At 36.9% G+C, this 20,656-nt stretch overlaps 1 protein-coding gene across 1 annotated transcript; it reads left to right on the forward strand.

Moving 5' to 3' along the window:
• Window positions 1–14,213: 14,213 nt before the first annotated feature.
• LOC113316026 lies at window positions 14,214–17,953 on the forward strand. Its single transcript, XM_026564260.1, has 7 exons — window positions 14,214–15,095; window positions 15,631–16,256; window positions 16,379–16,663; window positions 16,739–16,844; window positions 16,967–17,612; window positions 17,729–17,788; window positions 17,856–17,953. Exons 1-7 carry the CDS (start codon window positions 14,214–14,216, stop codon window positions 17,951–17,953), a joined length of 2,703 nt encoding a protein of 900 aa, XP_026420045.1.
• Window positions 17,954–20,656: the final 2,703 nt, after the last annotated feature.

A 20,656-nucleotide genomic window follows, 5' to 3' on the forward strand; every position in this document is an offset into this window, starting at 1 on the left:
GTCCCCGACCCAGAGAACCAAATACCTGTGATTTTAGGTCGCCCATTCTTAGCTACATCTAATGCGATCATAAACTGTCGAAATGGTATTATGAATCTATCTTTTGGTAATATGACTATTGAGTTGAATATTTTTAATGTAAACAAGCTACATTCTGAGCTAGATAGCACATGTATTGAAGAGGTGAACATGATAGGAACCTTAGTTCAGGAGTCATTACCAAACATCGTACCGGAAAATACATTGGAGAGTTGTTTATCCCATTTTAGCCTGGATTTCGACGATGATAGTAACATTGAACAAGTAAATGCTCTGTTGGATTCTGTTCCTATGTTAGATATTGATATATGGAAAGATAGGTTCGAACCATTACTAGCTTCTGAGTTTATCTTAATACCTTATTTAAAAGAGCCTCCTGAGTTGGAGTCTAATTATACATTTTTAGGCCCACCCGAGTCTTTCCCTGTGATTATAGCCTCCGATTTGGATAGTGATCAGGAAAGTAGTCCAGAGACCGTGCTTCAAGAAAATAAGGAAGCCTTAGAGTGGACCATAGAAGATATGAAGCAAGCTGAGGATGAACCACCTGATTATGACTTAGAGAAAGCAATTGACCTTTTTCAAGAACCCGGTGGTCTAGAAATTAGGAACATTGTGACTAGTCATTGTAGAGGCACCCAAAATTCTAAGTTTGGGGGTAGAGATTGTCAATTATCCCCAATAGAAGTCCCTATCTTGGGACTCGAGCCTAGTGAGGTATTCCATGAGTCTATTCAGACTCCACAACCCGATCCTCCTGATAATGTCCAGGAAAAAATCCATATATTAGAGACCCGTTTTTCGGATAAAGCTGTTTGCCGAGACACTCATATGAATCCCAAGTGGTCACCCGAGATAAATCCAGTTGTCTTGCGAGAAACTTTAGATCAGGTTGTGCTCTATCTGCTCATTTTTCTAATCTTGAGCATTTGTCTCCTATTCGTGGCAGTTCTATTTGGTCTTATGGACCCACAATTGTTTCGACTATTGGTATACGACTTTGGAAGGTGAAAATTCTTTTTGAGGTATTTTATGTCTAGCTAATGACTATAAATTTAGCGTTTCCTGGGAGGCTCCCGCGTTCATGTGATACGGTAATATCCTTCCTTATTTCTTTTCCCTCCAGTGGTAATAGTTTCTCCTTGTTCATGCTTTTAATTTCATCTTTAGAACATTGAGGACAATGTAAGATTTAAGTTTGGGGGTGGGGAAGAAACATTTTTTTTGTCACCTTTTTGCAATAAATAAACTCCAGAGCCTAGAAATTTATGCCTATTGAGGATTGCACTAACTAATCTAAGTGGATGGAAGCATTTTGATTGTAGGAGTTTGAGGAACCAATCTGATTAGATGGAAACATCTAAAGAGTCTATTCATAAAAGCACAGAGCTCAGATGTTAGAAATAACATGATAGTTTCACCATATCTCGTTGAGTCCTTTTCACTTCTATTTTTATTTTATTTTGTTTTTAAACTATGTTTCTCTAAGTGATAGGTGGGGCCCACGATTCAAGTTGTTACCAATGCTAGGGTGAATTAGAGTGATTGAGATACCATGAAAAAAAAAAAAAAAAAAAGATGAAAAAAAATTGAGACCAGACCATTTGACCAAAAGGAATAAATTCAATAAAGTCGACCACTGGTACCCTTGTATATGCCAGTGTGTTGATATTAGTCAGACTGGTATCTCAATCCATTAGGATAGGTTCATTTTGGCGGAGGCCTTCAGACAGATATGGGAAACGTCGTTCACTTAGTAAACATCAAAACCATCTATGTTTTCTATATCCATCTTCTTGATCTATCCATGTGATTAGTTTTGACTCCGAATATGATGTCCATAGTGCAACTATCTGAGTAGAGCTCTGTCACTTTATATGAATTTTAGTATGCTTGAGTGCAAACTCGTGTACAGCAATTGGAATTTCGCATCAGGGTACTTCTTCCTGTAGTCAATAAGTATGCCAACCAAGGAGATTCTTTAGTGCCTTCCAAGGTTCTGCGTAGATAGCTAAGGTCTGGAGTACAGGTTTTGTGGGTATACCTCTTGTAAGCCCACCCGAGACTATAACTCGGCCACTAGGGCCACCTAGGGGTTTAAAGGCTTATTGCATATGCTAAATGCAATCGACGATGCCTGCGACAGTGAGTTAGGATTTTATTTTGTAGTTTTGATTTGCTCGGGACTAGCAAATAATAAGTTTGGGGGTGTTTGATAGACGCATTTATGTGTCTAATATAGCCCAATTGTATATTGTGTTAGTACTCATTTATGTACTTATTATGGCTTTTTATGTCCCTGTAGGTATTTCTGGAGAAATAAGCTTTTGCGGCGAAATTGGCTAAAAAAGTGGTTTTTGCGCTCGTGGGAGAAAATTACTATACGGACTCTCACTTTGGATAAGGGGTAACCTAATTACTAAGGGGTAACCTAATTACTAAGGGGTGACCCATTTCCAAGCAGCTGCTAAAGGGATACCAGAACTGGATAAGGGGAGGTCATCTTCATAGTTTCAAACTAAAAAATGGCGGGAAAATGCATGCAAGAACTGGCAGATTTTGTGTTCGATCTTGGAGTTGTTTTAGAGTGATTCAATGGGTGTATTTGGTATGTATGGACTCTACAAGACATAAGGGGCCTGTTTAAATCGTCTAGACCCAGCCAATTGGGCTGGATAAGTCGGAAAAATCACACAAAGTCCAAACAGGGACACGTACTTTCTGTTGAAGTTTCAAAGATTTTTTGAGAGAGTTTTGGGCGAGTCTCACGCTGGATAGACTCTATATAGTATTATTCAAGTCCTGGGAGAGTCTTGGGGGAAAGTTTATAGCCAACAAACGCGTACAGGGAGATGACAGGAGAGATATTCTCTCAACAGCGCAGAGAAGAGAGAAGAAAGAAGAAGTCGGATTCACTCGAGATTTTTGGGGGTTTGATAGCTATATAAGTGTTGTTTCGAGTCAGAAGAAGGGTGAGAAAAGTTTGGAAACCCTTAGGAGAGAGTTTAGATCCCAGGAGAGCCGTGGAGAATCGATTGAAGACCAAACAGTTCTGCTGCTGCTGCTGTTCGAGGAGGAAGAAGAAGAGGAAGAACAGACCTGCTAAGGCAGTCGTTCTTCAACAGTCTAAAACCAGAAACGCTGTGTCGCTGTTTACAGCACACGACTTGTATCGTTCTTTACAGCAGTCGTTTTCTTTTACAGCACTTTAGTCCTATCGTTTCTTCTCAGCACTTACACCATTTGTAACAGTGACGCTGTAACACTTTTACAGCGTTGCTAATTCCTATTTCATCATATAATCATCAATAAAAACACTTATTTAGCCATGAATACATCTTGTGAGTGTGTCTTTGGGATGAGGAGCTAAACCCATTAGCCGAGACGACGGAGGAAGCCATTGGTCCATATTGATTGGTATAATTCTAATTTTATTATTTATTTGCAATATTATTATTTGATTATTTGCATGGAATTGAATTTGAAATATTAGTTTTTATTGAATAGTTGTGAATTATTTTGATGAAGCATGCTGGGTTTTAAAAACTTTTGATGTTTTATACTTTGTGATTACAATTATTACTTCAAAAATATATTTGAGGCAAATATTAGAATTATTTTTAAAGATAGAATTGCAAGAATATTATTTAGAATTTACTATTTAATTGGTCAATGGTGGAATCCTAGTCTTGGTATTTTCTCTAAAGGTTTGAATTATTTTGTTTATTTTCCTTTTTAAATTAAATCTAAAAAAAAATTGTTTTCTTCACAAGTTCGAAAAGAACCCCTTTTACCACTACAACTACAATCACTATTTGAAAACCATCAATTGCCCTTGGGCATTACTAGCATCAGTACTAGAAATTGCAGATCTTCCCACCCTGGCACTTCTTTCACCAGCAAAGTTCACTCCTCGATTAGGAACAACAACATGAGTAGCTCTCGGAGTAGGATCTGGAAGTGCTCTGACATAAATTCTCGACTGAATTTCCTTACACTTTTCATCATCATGGAGAAGAACAAAGCATCTCTTGCAAGCACGGAAAGGAAGTTTTGGATAAAAAGCAGACATATAGTAAGTCTTACAGTTAGTGTTAAAAACTACCTTTCTAGTTAAAGGAGAATTAAGAGGAACCATGAGTCTGGCTTCATAACTATTTCCAGCTGGAGTTTCACCCACAACAAATGTACCAACCTGATCAAAAACCTCCCGAACTTTACCTTTGTTCAAAAGATCAGTAGGTATATCAACTTGCACCGACATTAATTTAGTGTCCCAGACCAGATCAAACACTGATTCCAGCTTGCTCAATGGCTGCACTGCAAACGACTTACCAAACAACAAAGAAGGCCTAGAAGCAAAAGCAATATCTCTATCTTGAGACTTCTTAAACATGACCACAAACAAGTTTTGAATACCCATCCCTTTGATATAAGGTTTTGCAAGTTTGAAGTCTGAAGAGTTCATGGTCCAGATTCTGTTAAGATGATGTTTTACATAGGTTTTATAGTAACTACGTAAGTTATCACAAAGTAAAGCAACAAAAATATGAGGAAATTCTTCAACATCCTCATCTAGATCTAGCACTCTAACCTGATCAGCAGAGTAAGCCATAGTTTAAAATCATCTAGAGACACTCAGAAAGTTACTGGAAAACTAAGGTTTGCAGTGAGTAGAACTTGAAGAAAACATTGCATTTATAGATCAGCAAGAAATGATACAATACATTAACTCAGTTCTTGGAAGTGACATATGACAAAAACTGCCCATCTGACAATAAACTTCACGCTTGAGTGAATTAACCATTGATAGCATGCAACTGACAGCACAATTATGCTTATTCTCAAAACACAGAAGATCAAAGAGCAGCTGAACATGGAACTAAAACCTGCCAAGTGTATCAATACTTCTGATGCATCCACCCTTAACAGAGAGAATTAGAGAACTAATTAAGATTTTTTATCTCTCTTAATATAAAATTAACTAGATAGTGGGTAGATAAGAATATCAACACTTTTCATGAAGAGTGAACATACTTTTAATTCCAACAAGAAACTCCTATGGGTTAGTACCGAATTAAAGCCTATGAGGCTATCTAACAGACTCGTTATAAACATCATTAAGAAAAGACTTCACTGTGATAAAGCATTTTTAATATCTTTAATACCGAGCCAAATACGAAGGATAATAACCAAGAAGTAGAATCTTTACTTGAAAAGAATGAAGACCACTTTGTATCATCAAATCCCTACACAAAGTAGGATCTCACAAAAATCCTTAATACACTTACAGTTATACCATTGTCTTCTTAACAAAAAAGTGAAAGAGGACTGACAATAGATTTCATAAAGACAAATTCGTAGCATCTAATCAAGAACCAGACTATCATAATAATAACCATACTAACCCATCTTGTCATTTAACCCAGTTGATTATTGAATCTCATGATGAAATACATCGAACTCTATGGCTTTACCTCCATTAGCTCATGACCTAAATTATAAAACACAAAGAAAGAAAGAGAAAACTAATAGAAATCAAAATCAAAGATAGGGTTAGAAGCTTAGCAAAATCAAAAAACTAAACTATCATGATTGAAAACATAACATTAATCATCAAACACTACGGGAAAAATCATCATTGACGACACAAGATAAGAGTTGCAGTACCCCTACGACAACTCCATTTCATGCATTGTGGAACGGGGGTATTGTAGAAAGTCCAAGTTTTTCTACAATGGATGACAAGTGTTGTAAAGAGTGATGTGATTCATGGTTCAACAATAGTTTGCCAATGTTGTGATTCTCTTCCAATTTTTTTGATAACCTAACACAACTCTTGATTGTATTGTAGAACAATTGTGGACAACATAAGTTGCATATCGTAGAAACATATGCAACAACAATTACCAGTATTATGAATAATATTTGCACAGCACCTGTATGAATTGTAGAACTATCTTGGACAACAAAGACCTTATGTTGTAAAGTAACTGTTTCACTATATCTAGTTTATGTAGTTGAAAACCTTTTCACGATGTCTATTAGTATTGTGAATACTCTTCTCACTACACTTCCTTGAGTTGTATAACTATTCTGAACAACACCTGCTGATGTTGCAAGATTTCATTTTACAATGATTATGGTATGAAGTAGAAATTGTTAACACAACACTTACTAGTATTGTGAATATTACAGTCAGTACACTTGTTAGCATTGTAGAACATTTGTTTTACAATTATTGTCATGGGTAGCAGAAATTGTTAACACAACACTTATTAGTATTGTGAATATTACAGTTAGTACACTTGTTAGCATTGTAGAAGTACCTTGATACAACTATACTATGTGTAGTAGGACTATCTTTTACAATACTTGTGAATAAGATCAAACCCATATTTCAGAATATATATTTCACTTTTGTCACTACTATTTGTGAAATGTAAAGAAACAACTAGATTAAACTGAAATGTAAATAAACAATTGGATTAAACTGAAAGATTCATTCAAATTAAACCAAACCCAGAGTTAAAGCATTCACATACCAATGTGATATACACAAAACATACAAAAAAGTGGCAGTGATATGTTTGTTACCAAAAGTTAAGTCTCCAAAAAGATCACAGAAGATTAAGAAGTCTATTGGTAGATTATTCTATCTTTGGGCCATGTGATAAAATTTGAAACAGCATCATGAACAGTTATGACTTCTGAAGTAGCTTGGTAGACAAGAGCATCATCAACATAAGAAACCTTCACACATACAGTGTAGGCTCCAAGACCGATTGGTTTTCCATGTATCTGCTTACTTGGATCTGTTTCAGCAATTTCAGCCTCTGCAACCACCTCGTCCTCCTTGTACCAGCTTAACAACTTGCAAACTTGGAATCTCTTTGGCACTTGAACCTCATCTTGTTTCCTGACATGACTTGGAGTGGTATCAGTTGAGACTCTTTCATTACAGATAACATTTCTGCTAGTGCTAGCCTCATGATTGTTGCTGGGACTTAACATGTGAGAGGGTAAGACTCCATTGCAGACACATTTTGATTTCGTTCCCTATATTAAGACCAAACAGCAGTATGAGGGGCATTATCGAGTTTGAGTTTATCAAGAAAAGGAGACCTAATAAAATACAAGTTAAATTCTCACCTCTAGCTGCACCACTCGATCACTCAATGCTTTATAGGATTCTCGACACTCTTTAATCATCATCTTATAGTGGGACTGCGCAACAACCTTTTTACGTGTCGCTCCAAAACCAATTCCTTTAAGTCTCCCTTTAGTTTTCTTGTCCTCACCAAAGGCCTTTGCAAGAATATCATCTGTCACGGATGATCCACAATCAGCATGATACTTTTCTCGAGCTTTTTCAAGTTTTTCCTGTGTAAGCGTGTAAAACATCAGATATTTTTGACTTTTTCAAGCACACACAAATAAAACAAAGTAACATGAGAAGATTTCTTACCAAAGCTTCTACAACACCAGGATGTGGTTTCTTTCCTTTGCGCTGTTTATGACCAACTTTCCAGATTATAGCTCTATCAATCTCTTTGGTTGTGTTTTGCTCTTTTTGCTGCCAAATAAATGTATCAATACATGAGTCATCAAGAATAGCATAACAACATGGTATTATCTCAGAATATTTCTAAGATAAAACTTTGTAGAGAACTTCAAACAATTATATTTTTAACGATGCAATAGCTTTCACATGGTGAATATCAAGACTGTAGAACATACCAATTTCACCTCCAATCGGGCGTAACCTTCTCGACTTATGGTATGTGGGGTGGTGTGTTTTGAACGATTTTCTTGCATTTTTATTCTTCTGACCTGAATAGAAAAGTAAAAAAATCATTTGACAGACTTTAAAGTTTTTAATACAAATATATAGGCATTCTATATAATAGAAATTACTTACTCTGAATTCAATAGAGTCTACATGTTTCACAAACTCTTCCCACTCCCTAACTGTCATGGTCCTGGGCATTAACTTCTCCAGCCGTTTCTTTTGTTCTTCCCCTTGTAGCCGATCCAAAGCGTCGAGTACCAAACCAGCTTTCCTTGACCTTGCTTCTCTAAGATAAGTTCCCATCTTGCTGAAATAATAGTCTTTGTAATACTCAGGCACAATGAATCGGTTCTACAAATAAATTTAAATAATTGAATTAGAATACGCTATGAATTAAATAATTGTTGACTATGACTTAAATAATTATTGACGAATGAAAAGAGTTAAAGAGTTATCAATTGCGAACCGAGACTATCTTCCATATGTTTTCTTTGGCTTCATAAGGGACAAGTCTCCAATCCTTGTACGTTAATGGAAGTTTCCGAACAAGCACCCCTAGCACACTGGCAAGTTGCACAGATGGATCACCAATCGGTTGTTCATTAGAGTTGAAGGAAATTGTTCTTTTCGGATCAGCAGAATCTAACTTCAGTGCATACATCTGGGTTGGACCACGTGGAACATATTTTCTTTTCTTAGCTTCTTTTCCTTCTTCACCTTCCTCATTATCATCATTACCATTATCATTTTTTCTTCCAATTCAGGCTCATCACCATTACCATTATCATTCTCTTCTTCCACATCAGGCTCCACATGATCAGAGTTATCCTCTTCCACAGCTTCCTCCTCCTCTTCCTCTTCTTCTTCATCTTGAAAATCTGCGAGAGTGTCGTGTGGATCCCTAAGTTGAACATTCAGACATGGGCCTGTGCTGCTTGTGTCAAGTTTTCGCTTTACATTCTTTCGCCCCACTCCAGATTTTTCAGTATCTCCTTCAGAGCTTTTTGATTGGGACTTTGTAGTTGTGGTCTGTGAATGTTGAGCACTTTCAGATTGCACATTCTTCCTAGTAGCCTGTCTCTTTGTAGTTGGTGATGACATTTCAGCACTTTCAGGTTGTAGACGACGCTTTGGAGTTGTTGTGCACATTTAGTTAGAGAAGAAACAGCAGCACTTGGTTCTAACTTCTTGTTCCTTTGTGATGATCGCCTACTTCCAGGTGAAAGAGATGGAGTCGGGGACTTGGTTTGAGTTGGGGGTTGCAGCTTTGAAGTGAGTGAAGCACTTTCAGTTGGAAGGGATGGTTCTGCAGATGGAGAACCTTTATCAGTTTTGGACTGTTTGTTTTTCATCTGCAAAAAGTGTAGCTTAGTTAAAATGAGAAGGTAAGTAGTTTTTTGTGAAATTGAGATGAAAAGTCTTTACCTTTATCGCAAACTTCTTGTTCCTTGGTGATGATCACCTACTTTCAGGTGGAAGGGATGGTTCTGCAGATGGAGAACCTTTATCAGTTTTGGACTGTTTGTTTTTCATCTGCAAAAAGTGTAGCTTAGTTAAAATGAGAAGGTAAGTAGTTTTTTGTGAAATTGAGATGAAAAGTCTTTACCTTTATCGCAAACTTCTTGTTCCTTGGTGATGATCGCCTACTTTCAGGTGGAAGGGATGGTTCTGCAGATGGAGAACCTTTATCAGTTTTGGACTGTTTGTTTTTCATCTGCAACAATAATGCATATAGGTTAGTTAAAATGATATGGTGAATAAATTTATTTACACTGAAATTGAGATGAGAAGCCTTTACCTTTATGGCCAACTCCCTGACCAGATTTTTCTTTATTGTTTCCTTGTTAGTCTTCATTATTGCAGTTATGCCTTGCAAAAATGTAATCACAGTGGCTAAACTTCATGCTTTGGCACAAATATAATCAAATCATACACCTAAAGAGAATAAGGCTACACCTATCAAATCACAAATTCTTACGAATTCTAAATTATACTTCATGCATCACAGTGGCTAAACTTCTGCACTAGTACTCCACATATCTTTGGTACTACAATTATTACACTAAAGATGTAGTCATGAGCCCATGAAGAGCACCTCCCCATTAACATGATTTTTTATTCTCTGTTGCTAATGGGAATCATGGCCATCTAGGGTTCTCTGTATTTGCTAATTGAAAGATGGAGAGAGGGATTGGAAATAGGAAGGAAGAAAAGGGGGGATTTTTTGTTATAACACAGAACAAAGACCTAAAAAAACTAGAACATGAGCTGCAGAGACAATCATCGAAATGAAAATCATCATAAAAAGACCTAAAATCGAAAATTCCCAAAATTAAATAGGACCCAATACCAATTTCATCATGGAAACAACAAATCCTAAATTGCATGTGAAGATCTGAACATTTATGTGAAGAAAAAAAAAACTCAAAATTACTAAAATAGAAAACTGGAACAAAGAGATTTATTTTCTTAAGATTTGAGAGTATGAGAGATTACCCCTTCGTGAAATCCTTTTCTTGAAAATTTGTTAGGGTTTTCTTCAAAGTTGAAGAACTCTGAGATTAATAGATAGTTATGGTTTTCTGAAGAGTTTGAGTGATTGAGAGATTGTTAGGGTTTCCTGATGAGAGATTGTTAGGGTTTTCTGATGAGAGATTGTTAGGGTTTCCTGATGAGAGATTGTTAGGGTTTTCTGATGAGAGATTGTTAGGGTTTTACGATAAGAGATTGTTAGGGTTAGAGCTTCACAGTTGCAGACATGGCGATAGGTGAGAGATTTTTTCCTTTTTTTTTTGGTGAGAGAGTTTTCTTATTTTTGTGAAGAGTGAAGAGGCTAATGATTTTGGGCGCGTTGTGAAAATATTGGGGGGAAACATGGGATAGGACACGTTGCAGTTGTCAAAAATTAAATATTGTCTGAAAAATTCTTGGGCAGACACGTGACCAAATTTGGGCGGGATTTTGGGCGGGAAAGTGGAATATTCTGATTGGTCTAAGCAAAAGCATACGGATTGGCAAAGAAACACAATTTTTGACAAACAAACACAAAATTCCCACCGTTAGATTTAGTAGTAGTTGCTTCCCCTAACTTTGGTACGTTGGATTAGACAAAATTACAACAAAAAAAATTTGGTGGTAACACTCTAAGTAACATAGATATAACCTGGCTCCGAGCACGAAACCTGGCGGTAACTGGTAAGTGGACTATTCTAAGTCAGAGACTTCGTAAAAACGATGAATCCGTCTATCTATAAATAATATCGGTGCCATTAGAATATTCCTCCAACCCTTAAACCTGTCCGGTTTTGGCAACTTCGAGATATAACATGGCTCCGAGATCGAAACATGGCGGTGAGTGGACTACTCTAAGTCGGGGACTTCGTAAGAACGATGAATCTGTCGATTCATAGGTAAGATGCTTCCATAATATTCCTCCAACCCTTAAACCTGACCGGTTTTGGCAACTTCGAGACATAACATGGCTCCGGGATCGAAACCTGGCGATGAGAGGACTACTCTAAGTCGGGGACTTCGTAAGAACGATGAATCTGTCGATTCATAAGTAAGATGCTTTCATAATATTCCTCCAACCCTTAAACCTGACCGGTTTTGGCAACTTCGAGACATAACATGGCTCCGAGATCGAAACCTGGCGATGAGTGGACTACTCTAAGTCGGGGACTTCGTAAGAACGATGAATCTGTCGATTCATAGGTAAGATGCTTTCATAATATTCCTCCAACCCTTAAACCTGACCGGTTTTTGCAACCTCGAGACATAACATGGCTCCGAGATCGAAACCTGGCGATGAGTGGACTACTCTAAGTCGGGGACTTCGTAAGAACGATGAATCTGTCGATTCATAGGTAAGATGCTTTCATAATATTCCTCCAACCCTTAAACCTGACCGGTTTTGGAAACTTCGAGACATAACATGGCTCCGAGATCGAAACCTGGCGATGAGTGGACTACTCTAAGTCGGGGAATTCGTAAGAACGATGAATCTGTCGATTCATAGGTAAGATGCTTTCATAATATTCCTCCAACCCTTAAACCTGACCGGTTTTGGCAACTTCGAGACATAACATGGCTCCGAGATCGAAACCTGGCGATGAGTGGACTACTCTAAGTCGGGGACTTCGTAAGAACGATGAATCCAACCATATACTGGGAATATTCCTTTGGAATATTCTATGTATATCATCACATCATAACCACCCATTCATTTAATTTTTAATTCTATTTCATCTACAGCTGTTAAGTTTTTTTTTTTTAACATCATTCTCATTTCTATTTCCTTCCTTATCCTTTTCTTTTTTTCCCTCAACTGCATCTCCCCAGTGTGTTCGACGGAGAAACTTCACCTCAAACCACCATTATTCAAACCAACATCACTCAAACCACTTCGGTACAGCAGCACCTCCATAACTCAAACCACTGGAAACTTCATCGATCTCAGGAGATTACTTCACCAACTTCATCATCACCACACAATGTTGAAGATCGATCTGTAACCCATATCTCGACTAACCACTTCCACCAATTTCCCGAAGTTGAAGATCGATCTGTAACCAAAGCTCAATTTAGGGTATATTGTTTTTTTGATTTTTGAATTAGGTTTTTTCAGTGACTTTTTTGCATTAAAATTTGAATTAGGTTTTTTTGATAATCAACACAGAACAATATGGGTTTGGTTTAAAATTTCATTAAAATCAACAATATGGGTAGTTTGTTCCTTTCTTATGATATTGATTTCATCAAAATCAACAATATGGGTAGTTTCTCCTTCAGTCTCTTTTTTTTTTTCTGCAGTCATGTTGATTTTTTTCTTTTAATGTCGAAGGTGCATCATAGACGTTGCAGTCTTCTTATCTTGCTTTGTTGAAAATGTTTTGTTTGCTTTGTCTAATTTTCAGTAAATCATAATCATGATTCAGAAATTGGCTCATTAAGTTTGTTGGGTATGTTTCGATTTGGCAGGTGAGGGCTTGAATATGTGAATCTGTGACTCATAATCGTGGTCCTTCGAAAGACTGAAGATTTGCATACTAGAAGAGAAAAAGATCAGTCCTAACTGAATTGTGTTAGTTGAACAAGTGATGGGTAGCAGTGAAGGAGAAGAAATGAGGAAGAGGGCAATGGTGATTGCGGAGAAAATTAGTGCTGCGATGAGAGAAGATGAAGGTGGTCATCTCAAAGGGTCTACTATTAGATCAATTGATGATTTCCTTGCAACTGTAACTTCTAAATAAGTATCTGTATAAGAAGTTGCATTGGTTGAATAGAGTTCTTGACGACATACCAAGAATATTTGTAAACAGACTTCCATACATTATACATAATTTGTCTTGCGTAACGCTTCAGGAGATGCTTGGTCGACAGAAAAAAATTCTCTAATTAGTTACACAAGTCTTCATCGACATCACAGTCAGAGAGCCCCACCGGCCACTTAATTTGTCTTGTATGCTATGTTCCTTACACCAACCTTGAGCAAATTTATGATGCAAATGGAAAAACAGAATCAAAATAGTTGAAGAACTGAACAGATTTGCAGATTCAAGTCATTCAAAATTATGAATAAAGATTGGGTTCATTGGCCAAGGTTAATATGTTGTTCACTGTAGAATATTACATTCTTTACATTGGTTTTCCCTCTTTTATTGTGTTATTCCGTGATTAATTATTTTGTCGTTCTTTCATGTAGGGGTGATCTTCCATATCAGGAGGCCTTGAAGAATTTCATAGATACCGTTTGTCAGAGACTTGGAAATCCTTCTGAATTCAGTTGTCCTTGTGTTGATTGTAAGAATCTCACTTTCCCACTTCCTCCGAAAGAAGTGCATCTTCACTTGCTGAAACGAGGTTGGGATCCTACATACACTGAGTGGGTTTTTCACGGGGAGACTATGCACACTTCTACTGATGTACACCAAGAGGGAGCAACAAGGGGATCATATCATATAGATGCTGCTGTTGAAGCTGATGCACATATCGATCAGGGACATGAACCTGTGCAAGATGAGGGTTTGGAAAACCATGTGGAAGAGGCGGACCCACCGTTATATCCTAATTGTAAAACACACACAAAGTTATCCATCACTGTTGAATTGTATAGGCACAAGACAGTAAATGGTTTATCTAGGAAATCTTTTGACGAACTTCTCAAGACAATCGGTTCCTTGTTGCCGCCAGATCATTGTCTTCCTTGCTCAACATATGAAGTGAAAAAGCTCCTGAAATCTTATCAATTGACTTACCAGAAAATACATGCTTGTATTAATGATTGTTGTTTGTTTAGAAAAGATTTGAAAGATGCAGACGAGTGTCCTAAATGTCATTATTCTAGGTGGAAGGCAGACACATCTAACATGGACATGCTGAAATGATAGACAAGCCGCAAAAGAAGATACCGGTGAAGGTGCTTAGGTACTTCCCCATTGTGCCGAGATTGAGAAGATTGTTTCAATCAGCAGCACTGGCTGAGCAGTTGATATGGCACGCGACGAACAAGAGTAAGGATGGGAAGATGCGTCATCCAACAGATTCTTTGGCTTGGAAGCACATAGACACAAAGTATCCCGAGTTTGCTTCAGATCCCCGTAATTTGCGTCTTGGGCTTGCTGCTGATGGATTTAATCCATTTGGTGATCTTTCCGCAGCCCACAGTTGTTGGCCAGTGATGCTCGTGGTTTATAATTTGCCCCCTCAATTGTGTATGCAAGGTGACAACATAATTCTGAGCATGCTGATTCCAGGAAAAAAACAACCGGGTAATGACATTGATGTATACTTGCAGCCCTTGATTGATGATCTTTTTGAGTTGTGGGAGAAAGGGGTGCAGGTATATGATTCGTTTACTAAAACAGATTTTAACTTGAAGGCGTTATTAATGTGGACAATAAACGATTTCCCTGCATATGGTAATTTATCTGGATGTACGTATAAAGGGAAGGCAGCCTGTCCTCTTTGCGGTGAAAATACACTTTCAAACTGGTTGGCATTTAGTCGTAAAACTGTCTACTTGAATCATAGGAGATTTCTTCGTCATAATCATCCTCTTCGGCAGAAAAAAGACTGGTTTAATGGAGAGATTGAGAGGAAGGAAAAGCCACCTGTTATGTCTGGTGCTGCGGCACTTGAATGTCAGAATAGTATTACAAATGATTTTGGGAAAGCGGAGAAGAACGAGGAGGAGATAAGGAAAAAGAAAGAGCAAAGAAGAAGAATAAGGGCAAGAGTAGTGCGGCAGCAAGTGCAAATGTGGGTAATTCTAAATGTGGGAAGCGGAAAAGGGATGTTGTTGCTGATGCGGCTATTTCTGGTGCAAATGATGATGAAACTGAACTTCGGGTGTTTAACAAACGGTCAATATTCTTCGACTTGCCTTACTGGAAGGTTAGTTCCATAACTTCAAACTTACTTGTTAATATTTGGCTATGGGTTCTTCTGCTTTGCACCATGTTAGCCTCTAAACTTCACATTATCAACAAATGCAATCTAAATGACACACTCGTTCTTTTGATATAGTGTTTGGGAAGTATAATGCATCTGAGTACTCTTCCCAATGTGATAAAGCATCGGCAGCATCAGTTTGATTGCACCATAATTGACACATAATAGTATATTTTCAGTATAATGAGCATTTTGTTTCTGTTTTTTCCAGCATGACATTATAATAGAATTAATTACTTACCTAAGATTCGACAGCATGACATTATAACTTTCACATAGATTAAATGTCTGATCTTTTATTTATTTATAGAATTAATTACTAATGTTGGGTTTTTCCATCTTCCTAGGATTTATTACTACGGCACAATATTGATGTTATGCATACAGAAAAAAATGTTTGCGAGAGTATTATTGGTACCATATTGAATATAAAGTCCAAAACAAAAGACGGTCTAAAGTCCCGCAATGATCTGAAGAGTATGGGAATAAGACCAGAATTACATCCAGTAGAGATAAATGGAAAAACGATCCTTCCACCAGCACCATACTGTTTAAATGACAAGGAAAAGGCTATATTGTATAATAGGATGAGAAATTTAAAGGTTCCATATGGTTTTAGTTCTGATCTTAGAAAGCATTTCTCAAAAGATGGTTGCTTAGGTGTTCTTAAGGCTCATGATTACCATGTTCTTATGCAACAAATATTACCCGTTGCTTTGCAAGGACTTTTACCTGTAGGGCCAAGGGAGGCAATTTTCAGGTTATGTTCTTATTTTCACGAAATATGCCAAAGGGCAGTTGATCTCCATAGATTAATAGAACTTGAAGTAGAAGTTGCTGAGACTTTGTGTATGTTTGAGAGGTACTTCCCTCCGTCACTTTTTGATGTCATGATGCACTTGACAATTCACCTAGCTCGAGAAGTGCGATTATGTGGACCTGTACAATATCGTTGGATGTATCCATTTGAAAGGTATGCCAATTTAATTTATATTACTTCTGTTTTTTGGTTTTGTGTAGAAAGTTATGCCCTTTGTATCTTAGAGATACTAATATTTAATTAACTAGTAACTGTTGCATACTCGACTTTCCTAGGTATATGAAGACATTCAAAGAATATGTAAAGAATTATGCACAACCTGAAGCTTGTATAGCCGAGTGTTATCTTGGAATGGAGAGTGTTAGGTATTTTGATATTCGTAAGGCCCAAGCAGCTGAAACAGGAGTAGAGCAAAGGCGTAACGAAAACACTCAAAATGGTTCCACACCGGCAGCACGTCCTCTTTCTAAAGGTGTCCAAGTGCGTATGGATGGTGAGAAGTTAAAGATAGCTCACAGATATGTGCTTTTTAACACACCCGAAATTGACCCATATATGATGTAAGTATGATGTTCACGTTTATTAAAATGGTCTGTCAATTAATACTTCATTTTCTAATTTTAATTTTGTCTTAGAATGCATATGGACGAGTTAAAATCTCCTGCTGGGAGGGCAATTACTGGTGAAGACCAACTCAATTCCATACAGTCTGACACATTTGCAGATTGGTTTCAACAAAAGGTATGTTTCATTCTATCACATAGAACAATCCATGTTCGGCACACCATCATATAAATCTAACTTCTTATGCTTAGATAACAAATTTAGTTATATTCTTATGTTCTGAGATTATACATTTGTAGGTTAAGATGCAAATTGAACAAGGCATGCCAATATCACACACGGTAGAATGGTTGTCATATGGGCCGTTGGAAAACTGCATATCATATAAAGGCTTGCTTATCAATAACACTAGGTTTATTACGAAGGATGTTAAGAGAGTCACACAAAACAGTGGAGTTTCAATTGAATCAACAACCTTAGTTGCAGGATTGTCAGAAACTAGTGGGTTCTATGGTGTTTTAGAAGAAATTCTATTGTTGGACTACAATCATATGTTTCAAATTCCAATATTCAAATGTGATTGGGCTCACACCAATTTTGGTGTGAAGGTAGAAGATGGCTTTACATTAGTCAATTTAAAGCAGCATAAGAACCAATACTGTAACGATCCATTCATTTTAGCAAAGCAAGCGCGACAAGTTTTCTATTCTCGAGAGTCAAATACATCTAACTGGTATGTGATGGTGAAACCACCGCCCAGGGGTTTCCATGAATTAGAGGAATACAATGAAAAGCATGACACAATTTTCCAACCAGTGGATATTTCAACTCTTGGTTTCCAAATGGATGACGAGAACGAGAGTTACTTAAGAGAAGATGGGGAATATACCATAGTGGTTCCGACAAAGAAGAAGAACAAAAAGAAGAAGAAAAAGAAGTTCACAAGTTAGATCAGTAGTTTATTGTTTTTACGGTATTGTATTCTTGCTTTAGAAATATTTGGTGTTATTTGCCTTCTCAGTAATCTACTTCAACTGCTATTCTCAAGTTTCTTGCTACAGCTGAGTGTGTAGTTCTGTATGAGTTTCCTGTTATTCTCAAGTTTCTTGCTACAGCTGAGTGTTAGTTCTGTATTGGCTTGTGTATTTATCACTTATCAAACTCTATGTTCTATTGTTGGTAATTCAGGGCTGCTTTTGTTATCATCATTTGTGTGTGAATATCGGTTTGAAGATGGTAATGTTTTTCAGAATATTTGTTTGTTTGATGGTATACTTTTGCCATAATTCCCCAGTTGCATGCTTTGCTTAAAGCGGGTGGTCTTATAGAATGTATGTGATTATTTACAGAGAAGAATGTATATGGTTACAGAGAATGCTTCGCGCTCTTTGTGGCTCAGTCGGCTTTGCGCATTATATTTTGTTTTACAACGCTTATGAAGGGTTGTCATAATAGTATATTAAAGAACCACCAACTTTACAGAACTTGTGATAGTGTAGGTATGGTTAGTGGTGTAGACTTCCATATAGGAGGCTCAGGGTCGAATCCCCCAAACCTAATTTTTTCCCACATTCTATATTTTAACTTCAACAACACTTATAAGTGTCGTTATACGTTTCTATTAAAAAAAAAGAAAAAACCCAAACTTGTGAACTGTAAGGATGGTTAATGAGCTATACATCCATGCATTAGGTTCATGTTCGAATCTCCCCTCTAACGTATTTTTCATTATCATATTTTTGTGTTCTTCAACAACACTTGTGAGAATTGTGATAGGCTAAGTCACTACACTTATGAAACAAAGTTGTTATACCTAAATGTCGTCACAACAGTTTTGCTAAAGGAGTTGTCGTTTGTTTTCTTAGCGTAACCCCTTGTTCCTAAGGGTTGGTAGTGATGATATACGACAACTATTTCTTTGAAACCAGTTGTAAAACATAGGACTTTCTACGATGTATAGCGGAGTGTTGTAAATCTCCAGTTGTAGATGTATATTTTTCCCGTAGTGAAAGGCATAAACTGAAAATTAGGTCAAAAAAATCAACAGAAAAAAACTAACATATTGAGTTAAAATTTGTACATAAATGATAGGATTTAGGTATAAGATTACTAGCAAACCATTAATTTGGTAAAGAATCGAGCAGAAAATTCCTGAATTGAACAGAGATTGATGAAGATGGAGGCTAAGTTGACTTTGTCAACGTCGCAAGATATTCGCCTTGACTTTCCATCTTTATTCGTAGTAATTTCATTTTTTTTCATCAATGTATAACCCATTATTAATCTAATCGGAAATATACAACCAAATTAACCACAAAAAGTGATGAATTTAATTGATCATGCTCGACATAAGAGAACTTACGGAGCCTTACAATACATACATAAAATTATGGATCAGGGAAGATCAATACTGCGGAATATACAAGGATTCATTCTATTTTCCATCACTATTCGCACAATGATATACAATAGACATAATCCTTGTCAACAAAAGTTCATCCTATCTTCCATCAATAATGACATAATAGGCTTCAAACTTTTGTGATGTCAAAAGTCCATTCATTCTTTTATCAATACATACATATCAACATATGAAAGACTTAACTTTTGACAAGGTATGGGACAATCACAGTTCAGGAACGCAAACACACATATCTCATAACAAATTGCAATATATAAAACCATAAAGATTAATACTGCAAAAATCATCTTCCAAACAATTTTAGAATTTAAACAAATAAACCTAAGAACATGAAGATGAAAATGTTGCACATAGCTATGTGAAATCACAATAATTGATATTCCAAACTCTAGGAATCCTACTCAAAAACAAGAATAAATTCTCATAAGAAGTTTCCTAGGCATCAAGAGAAAATCGCAATGCGTATATAAGAAGATTTATCCTTAGAAGATAGAATCAATCTTTTTCGCCCGGATTTACACCAATAATAGCTACCAAAGGCGTATAAAAAGATTTTCACAAAGAATAACATACAAAGTCATTAACGACCATGCACCATAGTTCAAAAAGGATGATTGTGAACATTCAAGAATCCCATAATAATGCGTACTAATGCCCATTCTTGAACTTCCTTTTTTGTGATTCAGAAAAAACATTCTTTTAAAAGCTACAAATTAGCTTAGAAGAGTATTACTCCAAGAATCCAAGTGCCCAGGTCCGAGAGAAGTGGAACAAGTGCGACGAAACAGAGCAAAACACTCAAAAACATGAGACAACACAAATACCAATCTTAACTCATCCAAATCCAAGTTTTATCATTTCCATTTTGAAGAGAATTCAAAGAGGAAGATAATGCAAAAATAATAAGGTCATTCCGAGTTCGGACGAAGAAGTTACGGCCAAAACAAGTTTACCGAATATCGACGTCTACGGGAAAGTATGCATAGGGTTTGCAAACGAATTTTCGTGACCTGGAGCAGTATGCAGACAGGTATGCGTACTTTAGTCCCTGGATTTTGATTTTAAATGATGTTATGCATACCAGGTAGGTGTACCATGAAGTCCAAACATCCCGAACTACTATTTTCAAACCTAAACTTTTAAGAACCTTAAACACATATCAAGTTAGGTAGAAATGAACAATAAGCAAGGTACATGGATCATTATAAGTACTCTAAGCAAATAAAAACATAAATCTTGCTCAGGTTTATAGATGTACCTTTTTAGAAGAATCCAGTCGAATTCTACAGCCTTACCGAACATAATATGTGTTCCCCAATTCTCGTGCTTCCCTCACCGTATACATAGCAGGGCATTCCTTGGTAAGGATGCACTTACAACACAATCAAGTTGCGTTGGGGTGAGCAATGTCTTACTCACCACAAGTGACTTTTAGATTATCATGAAGGAGATTGATTTTAGAACCTTTCACATCCAAATCCATCTTTCCAAAGAACTCTTTAAGTTCCAACATCATGGATACCGCCTTCTCCGTAGTCATGGAATTTTCTGGGAGATCATTCCTTTT

This window comes from Papaver somniferum, chromosome 10 (genome assembly GCF_003573695.1).
Source record: "Papaver somniferum cultivar HN1 chromosome 10, ASM357369v1, whole genome shotgun sequence".
Classification (NCBI taxonomy): domain Eukaryota; kingdom Viridiplantae; phylum Streptophyta; class Magnoliopsida; order Ranunculales; family Papaveraceae; genus Papaver; species Papaver somniferum.